The sequence below is a fragment of the Argentina silus genome (assembly GCF_951799395.1).
Source record: "Argentina silus genome assembly, chromosome: 6".
Taxonomy (NCBI): Eukaryota; Metazoa; Chordata; class Actinopteri; order Argentiniformes; family Argentinidae; genus Argentina; species Argentina silus.
Window position 1 is genome coordinate 23,946,428 of NC_139660.1, and position 14,902 is coordinate 23,961,329.

Sequence of the window (14,902 nt, forward strand, 5' to 3'; positions counted from 1 at the left end):
CTACTAACCTCAGCTAACTTTAGCCACCGCTAACAAAACAAACACTAACAAAACAACAATGGGAGTGATTGGGGAACAAAAAATTGTTTAAACATTTGTGGCCAAATCACCAATCATCAAAAATGATCAAAGTTACCAAGTCAAAGAGTTCATTTGAGGGGATTTGGCCACAATGTTGAACTTTTGTTTCATTCCCCAATCACTCCCATTGTTTTTAGTTTTTTTTTGTAAAATTGGTTTTTGAAATAGTGAACTATCCTTTGTAATTGCCTCATGTTGGAGCTCATATATGCAGTGAATAGATCCTAAAACTATGATTCAGACAGAATAGTTTTGTATTGCCTATAAACGCTCTAAGCTATGATATTCAGATTTGATGATACATGTACACACCTTTTGGAATGAAACACTGTACATGTGAATTTGGTTTGACTAGGCGAGGACAGTGAGAGAGGCGGAGACAGAGTCACTGCAGAGAAAGGTAGAGTGACCTTGTGGATCTGTTGCATCAGCATGAGTCATTGGTGCATCTGTTCCATGGAGGTCCATGGGGGTCTTATACGTGTACAGACATATTGAATGCTGACGTAGGGACTCATTTCATGGATTGTCTTTTATGTTTTTTCCCCATTTGTTCTTTTGACCCTTCTTGTCTGTGGGAATGTGCCGGTGGATGTGGAAGCATGCGTGAAACTGTCTGACATTTTTTGTCAATAAAAAATGTTTTTGCTCTTGTCTGCATGCATCTAGTCAGATTTATTTATTATTTTTCATCCAGAAAAAAATAAGCATTGCATTGTTCATTTACGCAGTATATTAATTTCTGTGCAATGTATTTCCTCCTACCAAGCCACAGGAGAGACCTGTTAGAGATGTGAAAACCCAGCTTGTACAGATACAGGTAAACAGGACAGAGGCAATACTTTTCCTTGTTGTATTTTGGTGTTTCTTTTTCACACTTTTTTCCCCAACACACTCAGATATGAGTTTTTGTTCAGTCACTCATCAGTCCAGTGAAAGTTCCAATCATCCATGATCCTTTGCAGGTTAAAAGACCATTTGCAGAGACCTGTTAATTTCTGCCTTTACAGGAAATACCGTATAACTCATTACTTGTTTGTACCTACAGCTCACCAAGTGACAGATTTGGGTTGAGGGTGTCCATCTTCTTTACTAATGACACAGTCTCTCCTTCAGGTCATACACCCACACCTGGTAGCTGGTCGTGAGTCTCTGTCACACCCTCTCTGTCATACACCTGTTCTTCCACTCTCTTCAAGTCTATCCTCCCTCCCCTGGATGCATTTTCCTGTCTGGAAAATGTTGATGGTTTTTCCCTTCATTCATTTTCCATGGTGTTGTCGTTGACCTCTCTCAATGTGACTTTGAATCCATTCTCATTTTTTGTCATCGTCATTCATTTTTTTCCTCCTTTTGTTTTTGCCATTTTATGTTGTAGTTTGAAAGCACCCGCTCCTCCTCCCCCACCGAATGTTGCCACTTCTCTCCCTGGAGCAGAAAGGTATTGTCCTCCTCTCCCCTAGTCACTGACTAGTCTGTGTGCCTGTTCTCGTTCTCCTAACATTGCAATGTTTCTGGAACATTTCTTCTCTGGCCGTTCCTTCTCTGTTTCTGTTTTTTCTGTTTTTCAACCTTCCCAAAGTGTGTCAGCATCCACAAAAAACCTTACCTCTTTCCCTACTAGAAAAAAAAGGAAATTGATACAAATGTTCATACTGGTCTTGACACTCCATACAGATTTAAGAAACAGGATTAATAATCTTTTATACACTTTGACACACCCGGCATTCACAGAGCAAACTATTGTTTTGGTAGTTCATATCAAGGTTCTGGCTTTAAAATAGTTGTGCTGCAGTATGTGTGGAATGTGTGTGTAACGGCCTTACTGACAGAGGCACAGCAGCCAGGGATTTCATAATGATAGGGTTCGCAGGATGAAGCTTGTGTCTGTGATTACCCATGATTCCTCTGTGCTGCGGTTACCCTAAAACCCTGCCTGAGTGAGTGGACAGCCAGAGAGATGTTTTTTCTCAGATTTCTGTTTCAGATTTTGATACCAAAGAGTCTCTTTCTCCTCCTCTCTCCCTCCCCTCTCTCTCTCCTTCTACCCCCTGTTTAGTCCTCATGAATGACATTCTTTTAAACATCACCCCTGAGATCCCCTCTCTAATGAAAATAGCCTTTGGATGGGGGCCAAACACAAACCCCAAAATGTTGCCCTTGCCTTTTTATTGCCTACTACCTCCTCTCTTTCCCTCTTTCTCTCTCTCTCTCTCTCTCTCTCTCTCTCTCTCTCTCTCTCCCTCTCCCTCTCTCTCCCTCTCTCTCTCTCTCTCTTGTTCTCTGTCTCCTCCTTTCTTACTCCTCCCTCCCTCCCTCCTTTACTCTCTCATCCTCTCTCACTCATACCCTCCTTTAAACTAATGTGCCTTTCTATTCTAAAAACAAATCAGCTGTAAATGCACTCCCTTTGATTTTTGGATTTTTTTTTACTATTTAGGAGATGTTTCCTAGGAAACAGGCTTCTTTTGTGGCCAGTGTTTTGTCAGGGCCTCATTGGTCTGCTGGGAAAAGAGAGCACAAAGGCTCAAGAACCGTCTGTAACACAGGGTAGGGTGTGTGTGTGGGGTGTGTGGGGGGGGGGGGGCAGTTTAGCCTGAGAATCACGCCCAGTCTTACATGTACCCCTCTGTAAGAATGAAAAGGTAAGTGCGCTTTTCCCCAAATTCATTCAGCATGGAGACTTAAGATGTAGACAAATCTGGTGTTACCATGTGCCAAGAGAGAAGCAACAACAACATTTTAGTTTGGCTCACAGACATGGTACTGAAGTTTCGGGAAGTGGAATACTTGATAGAGTGTTTTGTCATTTGAGAGTGAGTATAGCAGTTGTGTTCTACTGAATCTGGTAGTCAGACAAGCGCCAATGCGAAGCAGTTCTTTTCAGGTGCTTTGAAATGTACCCTCATTCTGCAGTACAGTCATAATTGATGACACATTGTTTGAGCTAGTTTGTTTAGTCTCAAGACCTGTGACTTGAAATTACTGTTTTCTTTACTTCTTTCTTTTTAATGTTCAGTTTGTTGTTGTTGTTGTTTCACATATTAGTTGGCAGATTATTTGGTTCTGATAGCTGAAGTGCAGCCTGCATTATTACTAAATGTAGGCTATAGCTTGTATGCAGCATACAGAGATTTTACTGACATTTAGATGTCAACCCTGAGTCAATTTTGAAATGTGCCCAATGTGGTGACTATGAAGTTCTATTAACCTTGTGTCTAGTTACATTTGCCTTTCCATACATTTGTCTTTCCATGTTTTCATCTGATTCTTTTTCTTATACATACTTTTAAGTTTTAACTTCTCCCTCTTTAATCGTCCTTTCATTGTGAAGGAACAAGTTTCAATGACAGTCCTACATTTGTTATACAGGTTGTAATGCTCAATTGAATGACCAAGTGTAATATACTACTACTACTACTACTACTACTACTACTACTAATAATAATAATAATAATAATAATAATAATAATAATAATAATATACATTTTAAATGATGTTGTTGTGCATGCTTTACTAACTGATGACTAAATGTTGTTATCATATTACTATGTCGGCCCATCAATTTTGTACAACTCAAACTCACTTGAGCATGCTTTTTATTCCCTCTATTGCTTAAACAAGAGGTCTCAAACTCAGTTCATGGAAGGGCATGATTTCATTATAATCTGTCTTTGCCTTAGCTCAATCATTACTCAAAAGCTAAATAGCTTATATACTGAGCAGTATACATATGGCCATTTTAGGAGCTGAGTTTGAGCAATCCACCCATTAACCCCTAAAAAAACATCCTCATTGACATGTAACTCCAGCTAACTGCTGTAGCCTAGCCTAACCTGACCATGTCATTGTCCATCTGTTCCAGGCCCCTCCACCGACTGACCCTGATGCGGAGGTCGTGGCGCTAGGCCACCGGCCTAAGTGTCCTGTCCCTAACGTCCCTTCCACCCTAGACAAGCAGACTAACTGGTCTAAAGCACTGCCGCTGCCCACCCCAGAGGAGAGAATGAAAAGTGACTCCCAAGTCATCACCTCATGTGTCATCCCCATAAATGTCACGGGTAAATCTGGAGCACCTTCTCATTCCTGTGTGTCTCTTGACCTGTTTGGTTTGTGTCCACGTGTTTAGATTTAAAGGAGAACTGTTAAAAAGGTTTTTTATAGGCATACACCTTATGCTTTTGGATGTGTCTCACCCAAAACGTTGATGATGCACAACATGGCCACTTGACTTCAGAAACACCCCGGACGTCACCCTTAGCTACCACACTTGTCGAACCTGACTTACAACGCCATGTAGCCCCTGGTTTGCTTGTATCTGGCATATCAGAGCCACCTCTGCAAGGAAGTTGCCCTTACGTTCTCCTTTAAGATCAAATAAAGGTCAGGCTTGGGTTGTAAGTATGTTGATTTTGCTATGTATATTGTTTTCAGAGGAGGTGTCCGTCGCTGCCTCTCCCTCAGCGATATCAGCCTTCCTCAGTGAGACATCTTTTAACTGTCCATTCACCATGCCTGTCAGTGTTCCCACCACGTGACCTGTCCCTTCTACATGTACTAACTAAAGCGTAGTGTGGAGGAGGGGAAGGCAAGAGAGACCTTATACACACAGAGACCACTCTTAGATCGTATACACACAGAGACCATTGACCAATGTCACTGCTGGTCAGGAGTGGCACTGCTCTCCTGTGTCACCATAACTGTTCAGTTGATTGGTAATACACTTTTACAATTTCCAGTGAAAACACAGAGCTGACGTCTCTTTAGAGATTAAGACTCTAACAATGTCTATCTAACCAGCTTTGACTTGCTTCGTCTATATTTAGCACTCAATTATTATTTATATCCACAGAGCCTCAGAGCTAACAAAGCATGAAATACATGCAAAGCATAAAACACAGCTAGACCCTTGTTCCAGGAAATCAAGTTAAAATGTGCAAGTCATGCTTTGCTAACCAGTGACTTCCTGGTTGTCTTACTTAGATGGTTTGTTTGTGCCATGGTGTGCAAGGAGGCAAGATGTTGTCCCATGAATGCCAATTAGTCCCATTTGATTTGATTTTTTTTAAAGGCCTGCCCAATTGTATTTACTCTCACTGGCATTGAGTCGAAGGAGATTCTGTGCCAGCATTGGCTGAGTCAGAGACAGTTGAGAAAAAGTTGCACATTGTAAGCAAAGTGCAGTAATTGCCGTGGTGCTGAAAAGCCTAGGCTACAATCACATGATAGTCATGATGTTGGTGAGGGGGAAACATTGCAACAAGAAAGCACAACAGGGGAGCTAAAGCAGGGATTCACAGAGCGTCAGCTAGCGGGCTAGGCTGGGATCAGGTACAGTCAGATGACACAACTGCATTTTATTCCATTTATTTTCTCTTTTTTTTTCTTGCTTTGTGAACCCCGTCAACATGCATGACACTGTATCCTATACAGTGTGTTCAGTGTTTTAAGTTTTTGTGTACAATTTTAAATGTTTTGTATCCGGTTTAGGATACATTGTTCTTCATCTTATGATTTTTTGTAGTGTCCGCAAACTTTGCAATAATGTGTTAAGCTGTATAACATGTGATTTGGGGTCTAATCTAGAGAGCAAAGCAGGTTATAAATATCATGAAGCAGCGTAATTAACTTTCATGTAAAAATGTAAAAATCTTTGCTATGTTTAGAAACACATTTTTGTCTACATTTTTATGTGACAGATACAGTAGATAACCTGTTAAATATCCCTTGCCTGTTTTAACTCATGTTATCTTAACTGTAGGAATAAATCAGATTATATTAGTGATATGGTTAGTGTTGTAAATCACCCAGGAGTATTAGTGTGAGAAATAGGGGAGAGGGCATGGTTGCAGTCTCTCCAGCACACAAAGGTTTCTCACATGCCCTGTTTGCTCTGCAGGGGTTGGCTTTGACAGAGATGCTAGTGTGCGCTGCTCACTCGTTCACTCTCAGTCGGTGCTTCAGAGGAGGAGGAAGCTGAGGAGACGGAAAACTATCACCGGCATTCCTAGACGGGTGCAGCAAGACCTAGGTATGTCAAACCAACACCTCACCTCTTTAGTAGCATCTAACCAATAGTAGATCATGTAGCGGTGGTCAGAGATCAACATAAAGCAAGTTTTCATGTTATTATTCATAGGACATGTATCTTTTAGGCTTTTTTTTTTTTTTTTTTTTTTTTTTACATTTCAATACAAATGTTTTCTGGCTGAAAATGAAGTGAGATTTGTTTGGCTTTTCTTTTTATAATAAGCTATACAACTTTAGGTAGCACTTTATTTGTCTGTTTTGACTGGTATAAACCTACAGTACAGTACAGTTTATTATTCTGCTATTCACTAGGAAATGATGTGGTAACAATGGATAGCATACCTTCTGGTACTTACTTCAAAGAATTTAATACAATTGGTAGCTACCAGCACCAAATAGTGCCCAGTGATGCTTGTTATAATGAACCCAAAGAAACAAACAAGTAATGTATAGGTTATTATTGTGTAATTACCATTTTAATGTAATTACTGGTCATTTCTGTACCATTGAATAAAGAGCAACCAAATTATTTTGCCCAGCTTAGATATTTTCAATGTTCCTCTGATTTTACAATAAACAATGATAATTTTGTTGATTCATTCTGAATCATTGTGGCAGACTCTGACGAATCCCCGGTGGCCAGAGAGCGGACAGTGATTGTTCACACTGACGCTGACATCACTCTCTGCAATGAGGACCTCGCCAGCCGCCTAAACACCAAGGACTCGGGCTGCCAGACGGAGGAGTTCCTGATCGCCGCGGGGGCGCCCTCGCGGAGGAGGATCAGAGCCCAGAGGGGCCAGGGCACGTCCGTCTCCCTCTCCCTCTCCCACTCCACGGGCAACATCTCCTCCCTACCCGACGGCTCTAACGTAATGTTCACGGCCTCGCTGGGAGTGCGCCTGCGCTCCCGCAGCCTGCCACGCGAGGGGGGGCGACTGATGGATGAGGGCCGTGACGACAGTGAAGAGGACGATGAGGAGGAGGAGCTCTCGCCCTTCGAGGTGGAGGACTTCCTGTCAGGACCAGGGGAGCTGATGCTGAAGGATGAGGAGGAGAGCACAGACGACCAGGCCATGCCAGACCACCAGCTCGGAAGCCTGAAATACAAGCAGCACGCGGGGAGCCCGGAGCATGGCTGGATGGAGAGGGGTCGCTCCAGGCTGCCCAGGAAGACGGACATGGGCAGCTGTGAGATCTCATCGAGCTCAGACACCTTTAGTAGCCCCATTCACTCAGTCTCCACCACGGGGGTGCTTAGTGGACAGATGGACCATAAGGAGGACCACCAGTCTTCCAGCGGGAATTGGAGTGGGAGCAGCTCCACCTGCCCCTCCCAGACCTCGGAGACCATCCCCCCAGCCGCCTCGCCCCCCCTGACTGGATCTTCACACTGTGACTCTGAGCTGTCGCTCAATGCGGCTCCCCACACCAATGATGACCCAGCCTCTTTCATCATCATGGACTCCTACCACGTGGATAGGCTGCAGGGCCTCCGGGGTCAAAGGGCCATAGACCTGCTGGATGACGCAGGGGTCAGCACGGCAAGTGAGGGCGAGTGGAGCTACCCCCACACTGAACCACCCTGCCCCCAGAACTTCAGCCCTGAGAGCACCAGAGAGAGGGAGGGGGAGGGCAGCCTGGAGTGTCCCAGCTTCACCAGCATGGCCACCTACGAGAGCTTCTCAGACAAGCCATCGTCCGAGAGGGCGGATTCCGTCTCACACTACTCCATAGACACCGAAGGCTACTATACCTCCATGCACTTTGACTGTGGTCTTAAAGGTAGCAAAAGCTTCACGTATAATCACTATGCAGCCGCCGGCCCTCAGTCTGACTTCGGTGGTCAGATGACCATGGGGAGACGCTGTCTCTCCTTAAGGAAACCAAAGGCGAAGCCGTCTCCACCCAGACGAAGTTCATCATTAAGGAAAATCAGCAGTGGCGAGGGAAACGCACCCGACAAGAAAGAACCAAAGATATCGTGCGGACAGCAACCGCCATTGTCTTCCAGGGAGAGGAAGTTGCAGCTGGCCTTGGCTGGCTCCCCAGGTCAGGCAGAAAACCATGCTCTGGGCGGGGAGCCCCTGGAGGCCTGGGGGGTCGAGAGCACTGATGAGATGCCCGACTCAGGCCTATTTGGTTCCACAGACACACACTCCTTTAAGGATGAGGGTGCTGTACAGTCTGACTATGCAGATCTCTGGCTCCTCAACGACTTGAAATCCAATGATCCCTACCGATCGTTGTCCAACTCCAGCACTGCTACGGGTACAACTGTGATTGAATGCATCAAGTCACAGGAGAGCTCAGAGTCCCAGACCTCTCAGTCTGGGTCCAGGGCCACTACCCCCTCCCTTCCCTCTGTGGAGAGTGCAGAGTATAAGCTGGCATCTCCAGAGAAGCTGGCAGGCTTGGCATCGCCATCCAGTGGCTATTCCAGCCAATCAGAAACCCCAACGTCCTCCTTCCCCTCTGCGTTCTTCTCAGGCCCCCTGTCACCAACCAGTGGGAAGAGGAAGCCCAAAGTCCCAGAGAGGAAGTCTTCCCTGCAGCAGCAGTCGCTCTCCACCAGGGATGGAGGCTCCTCTTCCAAAAGGGACCTGGAGCTGCCAATCATACCTCCTACCCACCTTGACCTAAGTGCCCTTCACAATGTCCTCAACAAGCCTTCAGCCCACAGAAACCAGATGCATATCCTCCACAAGCAGAAGGCAGCGGTAGTGACGGCTAAGGCTGAGGCCAGGGTTGCAGCGGGAGTGGCCAGCTCAGAGGCAACGAACACCACACCTATGGCCATCACCCCCACCGTGCTGCGCTCGGTCCAACTGAGGTCCACTGGGAAGCAGGGAGACATTGACACTGCCACCAGGCCCAAATGTCCCACTGTGACCATCGCCAGCCCGCCTTCCAGCAGAAGCAGGTCCCCAGAGTTTAGGAAACCTCCAGCCTACAACTCCCTTCACCCACCCTCTCAGGAGTACTGTGAATCACTGTTTAGCCCAGGAAATGCTGCTAGGGAAGTAGCATGTCACAACAATGTGAGGTATAGACAAGACAGACTGGCCCCGGCACCTCTGTGGAGTATGACAGCATTCAGAGTCCCATCAGAGCAGACGTGGTCAGACCTGGAGAGCCCACAGAGGGGTACGGATCTCCCAGAGGTGACCACAGGTAAAGAGGGAAAGGAGGAACAGAGTGAGGGGAGCTCCTCCATAGCTCCTCTCTCTCCTGGAAGCAGCCTAGAGGCAGAGCCAATGGTCCAACCACAGAGATCATCTGGGCCAACTGACGAAGACTCATCATTGTGTATGATTAACGCAGGAGGCTCAGCCCCTGCTCAGCACAGTTTAGCCAAGAGATCTGACAGTGTTGACAAAGTGCCTGTTCTAAGTTATCAGTCGGAGACATCATCGCAAGCTTACCCAATCAGCGATGCCGCTAGCAGAGATCTGGGATATGAGTCATCATCAGGTGTTCCAACCAGAAGTGCCTCGCAGGAGAGCAGGGAAGAGGGGTCGACACCAGAAACAGAGGATTACTTCAGTAAAGGTAAGCTTTCACCCCTGACATGTCCCTTATTGTGTGTCGATCAAAAACAATATGGTACTGTATAGTAGTTCATTGTTGGGATAGTCGTTTCATTTCATTTTTGTATTTTTAAGGTATTCAGGAAGTTGAAGTATGTCACTGTTTGTAATGAAATTATTGTAATGTTAAAGCTTACTTATCCAGCTGGGTTAAATTTACATGCAAGTTCACCAAAAAACAGACAGTGATTAAGAAACTTAAGAAGGCTTATGGATTTTTGTGATGTACTTTAACATGAGCCAAACGTCTTTCTCCAGAGTCCACCCCCAGTGATAATGCAATCTCCCCGCTGAACGAGGAGACCAAGGCTGAGGAGGACAGTGTTTTCCTGTCACCCACTAAAGCACGCACAACGGAGGATCTTTTTGCGATGATCCACAGGTGGGTTTCTGGTGATAGTGTATCGCCTTGCTACTGTAACAACATGACATGAACCAATAGGACAGGCTTGACTAACTGTCACACCTTATGTCATCCACAGATCCAAAAGGAAAGTGTTGGGCAGGAAGGACTCTGGAGAGTTGAGTGCACGCAACCGCCTGGGTGGTGCATCCGGAGCCACCCCACCTGGCAACCCTGTGACTTCTCCAGGCGTCCCGGTGACCCCTGCAACCCCTACGACCCCTGTGACCCCTGTCACCCCACAGAAAACCCCAGGGCCCATTTACAGGAGTGCAAAGAAGTCCAGCACCTCCAACGAGGAGTTCAAACTGTTGCTTCTGAAGAAGGGCAGCCGCTCGGACTCCAGCTACCGCATGTCCGCCACAGAGATCCTCAAGAGCCCCATCGCCCCCAAATCCCCCGGAGAGCCACAGCTGGAGGGGACCATGAGGCCATCTGAGGAGCCTCCCTCCTCCCCCCTGCAGCAACAGTCCCCACCAGGTGCAGAGCTGCTCTTTAGCCCGTTCCCCAAAGCCAACGCCGAGGGCTTCTCCCCCAAGGCCTTCCCCATGTCTGCTGCCTCCAGACAGGGCCGCTCCAGGATTCCTCCACCAGCCAACAGCAGCCGCTACAGCATACGCAGCAGACTCTACACAGCACCCATGCAGGCCATTTCGGAGGGAGAGACAGAGAACTCAGACGGGAGCCCACACGACGACCGCTCCTCACAGGGCTCGTCCTAGAGCTGAGCATGGCCCCTCCCACTTTAGTTAACCATTACAAGGAGTGAGAGAGGACAAAAATGTTACGGTTTTAAAAGAGAGTTGATAATAAGAAAGTCTGGACCAGGATACTTAAGACATTTGGACTGTGGTGAACTGTTTTTGAATACTGTATGTGTTTCTGACTGAGGGAAAACCAGAAAAATAGTTTTTTTGTATATATGACACTAAAGAAAGAAAAAACAATTAGGGGCAAACAGAATGAATAAATTGGCTGACTGTACCAGTGATAGCAACTTCCATATTGTTTTATTTTGTGGATGTTTTTTTTTTTTAACACTAATTGTCTTGTATTTAGAGACATAACATTCACTTAATTTCATTCATGAAAGGAAACCACTCTCTAAAACATTTAGGAATGAGGAATCCTAGTCACAACAAACAGAAATACATGGGCATTGTTCCTTTTATCAAGGCAACGTTGTGTTGTACTGTAGCATCACAGAAAGAGAGATACATGTAAACATCTTCCATTGTTCAATTCTCAAAAACATGAGCTCATATGATACATACGTACTGTAATGTATTGAAGACACTTGTAAGGTGCAGGAGTCCGGTCAGTGTAATAAGAAGGGAAAGATGTTGTGATATCTTGGCTTCTGTCTATACTGTAGCAGGCAAATTTGAGACTAACTGTGGCCTTTTCTTATAGGGGGTCTTAGCAGGCAGTTGGCAGGATGACAAAGATGTTGAGGTTTTTATGACTTTTTTGAGGGGGTCTTAAACACATTTAGCTGGCTGTTCAGATGGATAGGTTCTTATTCCATGAACCACAAATCCTTTGCACTTGATCTTAATTCCCCAAGAATATCCCTTTTATGATATTAATGGAAGAAATGCCAGATGTATAGAATATATGTATATAAAGAGAAAATATATACATTTCACCCGAGTTTAAAAGGTTGTGAAAATACCTTGTTCGTTAGTAGTCATTGGCACGTGATGACAGGGCTCTGATATGAACTGTCATAGGTCTTAAGTCTTTCAGTCTGTTATTGATCTTTGTAGCCAGAGACATGTGACTCAAACAGGAGGTGATCTTACTTTTACTGACAAGCCAAGCCTTTTTTTTTTTTTTTACCAGTGGTCCACATAATGAGTGGTTCAATATAATGAAAAATCCTCACACTGATACAGACTGACTTGTATCAGTTGCTACATAAGTGAAGATTTGAATCACATCAATGTGTTTGGAGAAACATTAGAATTACCACATGTATTCTGTGAATACCTTTGAAATTAAATACACAAACAATTTCTACATTTTAGCTCACCAGTGAATCTGAAAATAATTGGATGATACAAATACCAAACACTGAGCAATCCCTAACTGAACTTCAGGACTAACACTGTGCAAGGAAGAGCAGGAGAAAAGCTGTGAAGCTACCAGATGTCCACTATCCATAGCCAGAGGGCAGTATGTGTTAGCCAGCATGTGATGTGGTGTGTTCATATTCTGTTTAACTCAGTTAGTCCTTTCATAAACAGCATGCAATTAAGAATATAAAGAAGAAAATAAATTATGGAATTTAAATAAATATTATTATTTGACAGGATAGGACATTTTCCAATCACTTGAGCATGTATAGGTGTCTACATTAGGTGTAAAATATAGCACTGTCTTCAACACAGTAGAGACTGGAAATATCAAAATAGAGAATTAACTTGACAATCTGTTACGGAAGGTTTGAGGGAGGTTATGAGCAAGCAGGTAGCAAATGGAATTGTGGGACAAGAGTTAAAGAAGTGGACATGGGTGAGGTCAGGTGATGAAGGTCACTGAGGTGAAGCTGTAAAGGTCACAAGATGAGGTGGACAAATGTGGAAAAGGGTCATTTATGGTTTGTTGACTTTGATGTGCATATGAAGTGTTGAAAGAGCGATGTGGAAAGTGTGTAAAATGGAACAAAAAGGAGTGAACCTATATTGTGGGTGCAAGGGAATCTTTTACTGACATTTAGAGTTTGAAATATGTATGTCTTGGTGGAAGCCTTTAAGCAATGTCAGCAGTTTAGCTGCGGTCTTACAGAAAGTGACATTGGACATTAGTGACCTTGCCTGAGAGCTACTGTAGTAAATCAGTTGTTATCCTCTAAACAGAGAGAGGCCAGATGTTCTGGTCTGGTGATACACACCATTGACTTTGATGCATAGTGTGCTGAAGGGCAAGGTCTGATTCTAGACTGTTTCAATGGCAAGGCCAATAAGCAAGAGGGAGGAAATCTGTGGTGACTTTTGATTCTGAGACTTGGCATTTTCTGCTACCTGTATTTGTAACACATACCACTGTGTCCCTCTCCCACCAAAGTCTACCCTTTTCAATGAAGTGTTTCCACGCAGCAAAGGTCTAATTTTAGATGTATGTATTTATTTATTTTTGTTACTAAAATACAGAATATTCTGAAGAAATAAGAAATGAAACTGTTAACCTGAGAACCTGTGTAGTCTCTAACATTTGACTTACACCTCAATCGTATTCAATCTTTTGATAAGAGTATGAGATGAATTTATGATATTTTTAATGACAACATATTTTATTCTGATAATTATTTTGTTTATAAAGATGATCTAGTGGGACAGATGTTAAAGCTTTATGTACTGGTCCAGGAGATTTAATATGAGTACATCAACCCAGATGAGTGGAAAAATAGTAACACATTTGCGCCATTCAAATATGACATTGATAACCTGTTTCAAAGCATAAGCTACAACTGAACACCAGGGGGAGACTTTGTCCTTTTGTGTTTTTCTGGCATCTCTATCACCATCACACAGTAGATCCACATGATTTACTTTGGACTGTTTTTGTCAAAGCATGACCATAGTTTGACAATTGACACAGTCAATCATTTGGAAGACCTCATTATGCAAACTCTTATCTAACTTGCGATATTATTTTTCAGTATCTATGTAGCCATAGTCCTCTAAGAGAATCTGCAGGTGCTACTGTATGCCCATAGGTACACTCTTGACTATTAACATAATGTTGGCCATAATACAAACATTGGGACCAGACAGATTTTCTGAGTTTCATAACTTCAGAACACAGAACAGTTTTTTTATTGATATTGGGAATAAGCTCTACAATAATGCCAGGACTGTTTTAACTGTCTTCTACTACAGGGTACACAATGAGTTATGAGTCTGTGAACTATCATTCCGACATTTTAAAATATAATCTAGACTTTTGCACTGATAAAGTGGGGTTTGTGAAGTTTTCATTTGTCTCTTGCTGTACCTGAAGTTATTTATATAGGATTTTCTTTTAAGATTGTTTCCTTTCAATAATCTTTCATGGTTCATAATTTGAGCATGCTTTAGGAGGGGAGTACACAGTTGATGCTTCTACCAAAGGGTATAAAATGTGTACACATGTAAGTAACATTGAACTGTTCTTTTGGTTAGTTGATTGAATCAATACTTTTGAAAACAGACAATGGAAGAAATACTAAAAGAGGGTTACAGTGTAACTGTTTTGGTACTAGATGCATCTCATTCAGGCTGAATGCTCAAGTCAACAGATTTGCATCAAGTTTTGTATTTTTTGTACAAACTTGTAAATACAATACCTTTTAAAATTGTTGCAAAGGTTGTTCAAGCGTTTCTTTTGTAAAAAAAAAAAAAAAAAAAGTTTACACTAATTCCAAGCCTTTGTATATTTTTGAGCTGTGCAACACTTTGTCTTGTATTTATTTTTTAGTAAACATTGTGAAAATCCCTTCGTAAATCTTCTCTCAACCATCTGCCAGCACAACTGGCTGCTTAGTAAATGTGCATAGAAGAAGCCAATAAATGTGACTGCTTTGAAAAATATATCACCCCCTCTGTGTCGTGGTGTCATTGATTGTCTACTCGCAGTAGAAGGTCATATTGTATGCTCTGCAGAAACACTGTCTGAGGTAAATACATTACAAGGTAAGCTTCTAAGGGGTGTAGCCATAACTGTTCTTTTAACTACTGCAGTTACCTGTAGTCTTAAATGAACAGACCCTAAAAAATGCACAGACCCTCAAATATTTTGATTTGGCAACCTTTGG

The 14,902-nt window shown here is 43.5% G+C and overlaps 1 protein-coding gene across 1 annotated transcript in view; it reads left to right on the forward strand.

Moving 5' to 3' along the window:
• Positions 1-14,658, forward strand: part of nhsa (Nance-Horan syndrome a (congenital cataracts and dental anomalies)) — a 73,674-nt gene extending 59,016 nt beyond the window's left edge. Inside the window, exons 4-9 of the mRNA XM_083672100.1 lie at positions 1,460-1,522; positions 3,947-4,142; positions 5,981-6,112; positions 6,730-9,663; positions 9,960-10,083; positions 10,184-14,658. Coding sequence (XP_083528226.1) covers positions 1,460-1,522; positions 3,947-4,142; positions 5,981-6,112; positions 6,730-9,663; positions 9,960-10,083; positions 10,184-10,826 — 4,092 coding nt within the window. The 3' untranslated portion in view covers positions 10,827-14,658. The remainder of the gene's footprint in view (positions 1-1,459; positions 1,523-3,946; positions 4,143-5,980; positions 6,113-6,729; positions 9,664-9,959; positions 10,084-10,183) is intronic.
• The last annotated feature ends 244 nt before the right edge of the window (positions 14,659-14,902 follow it).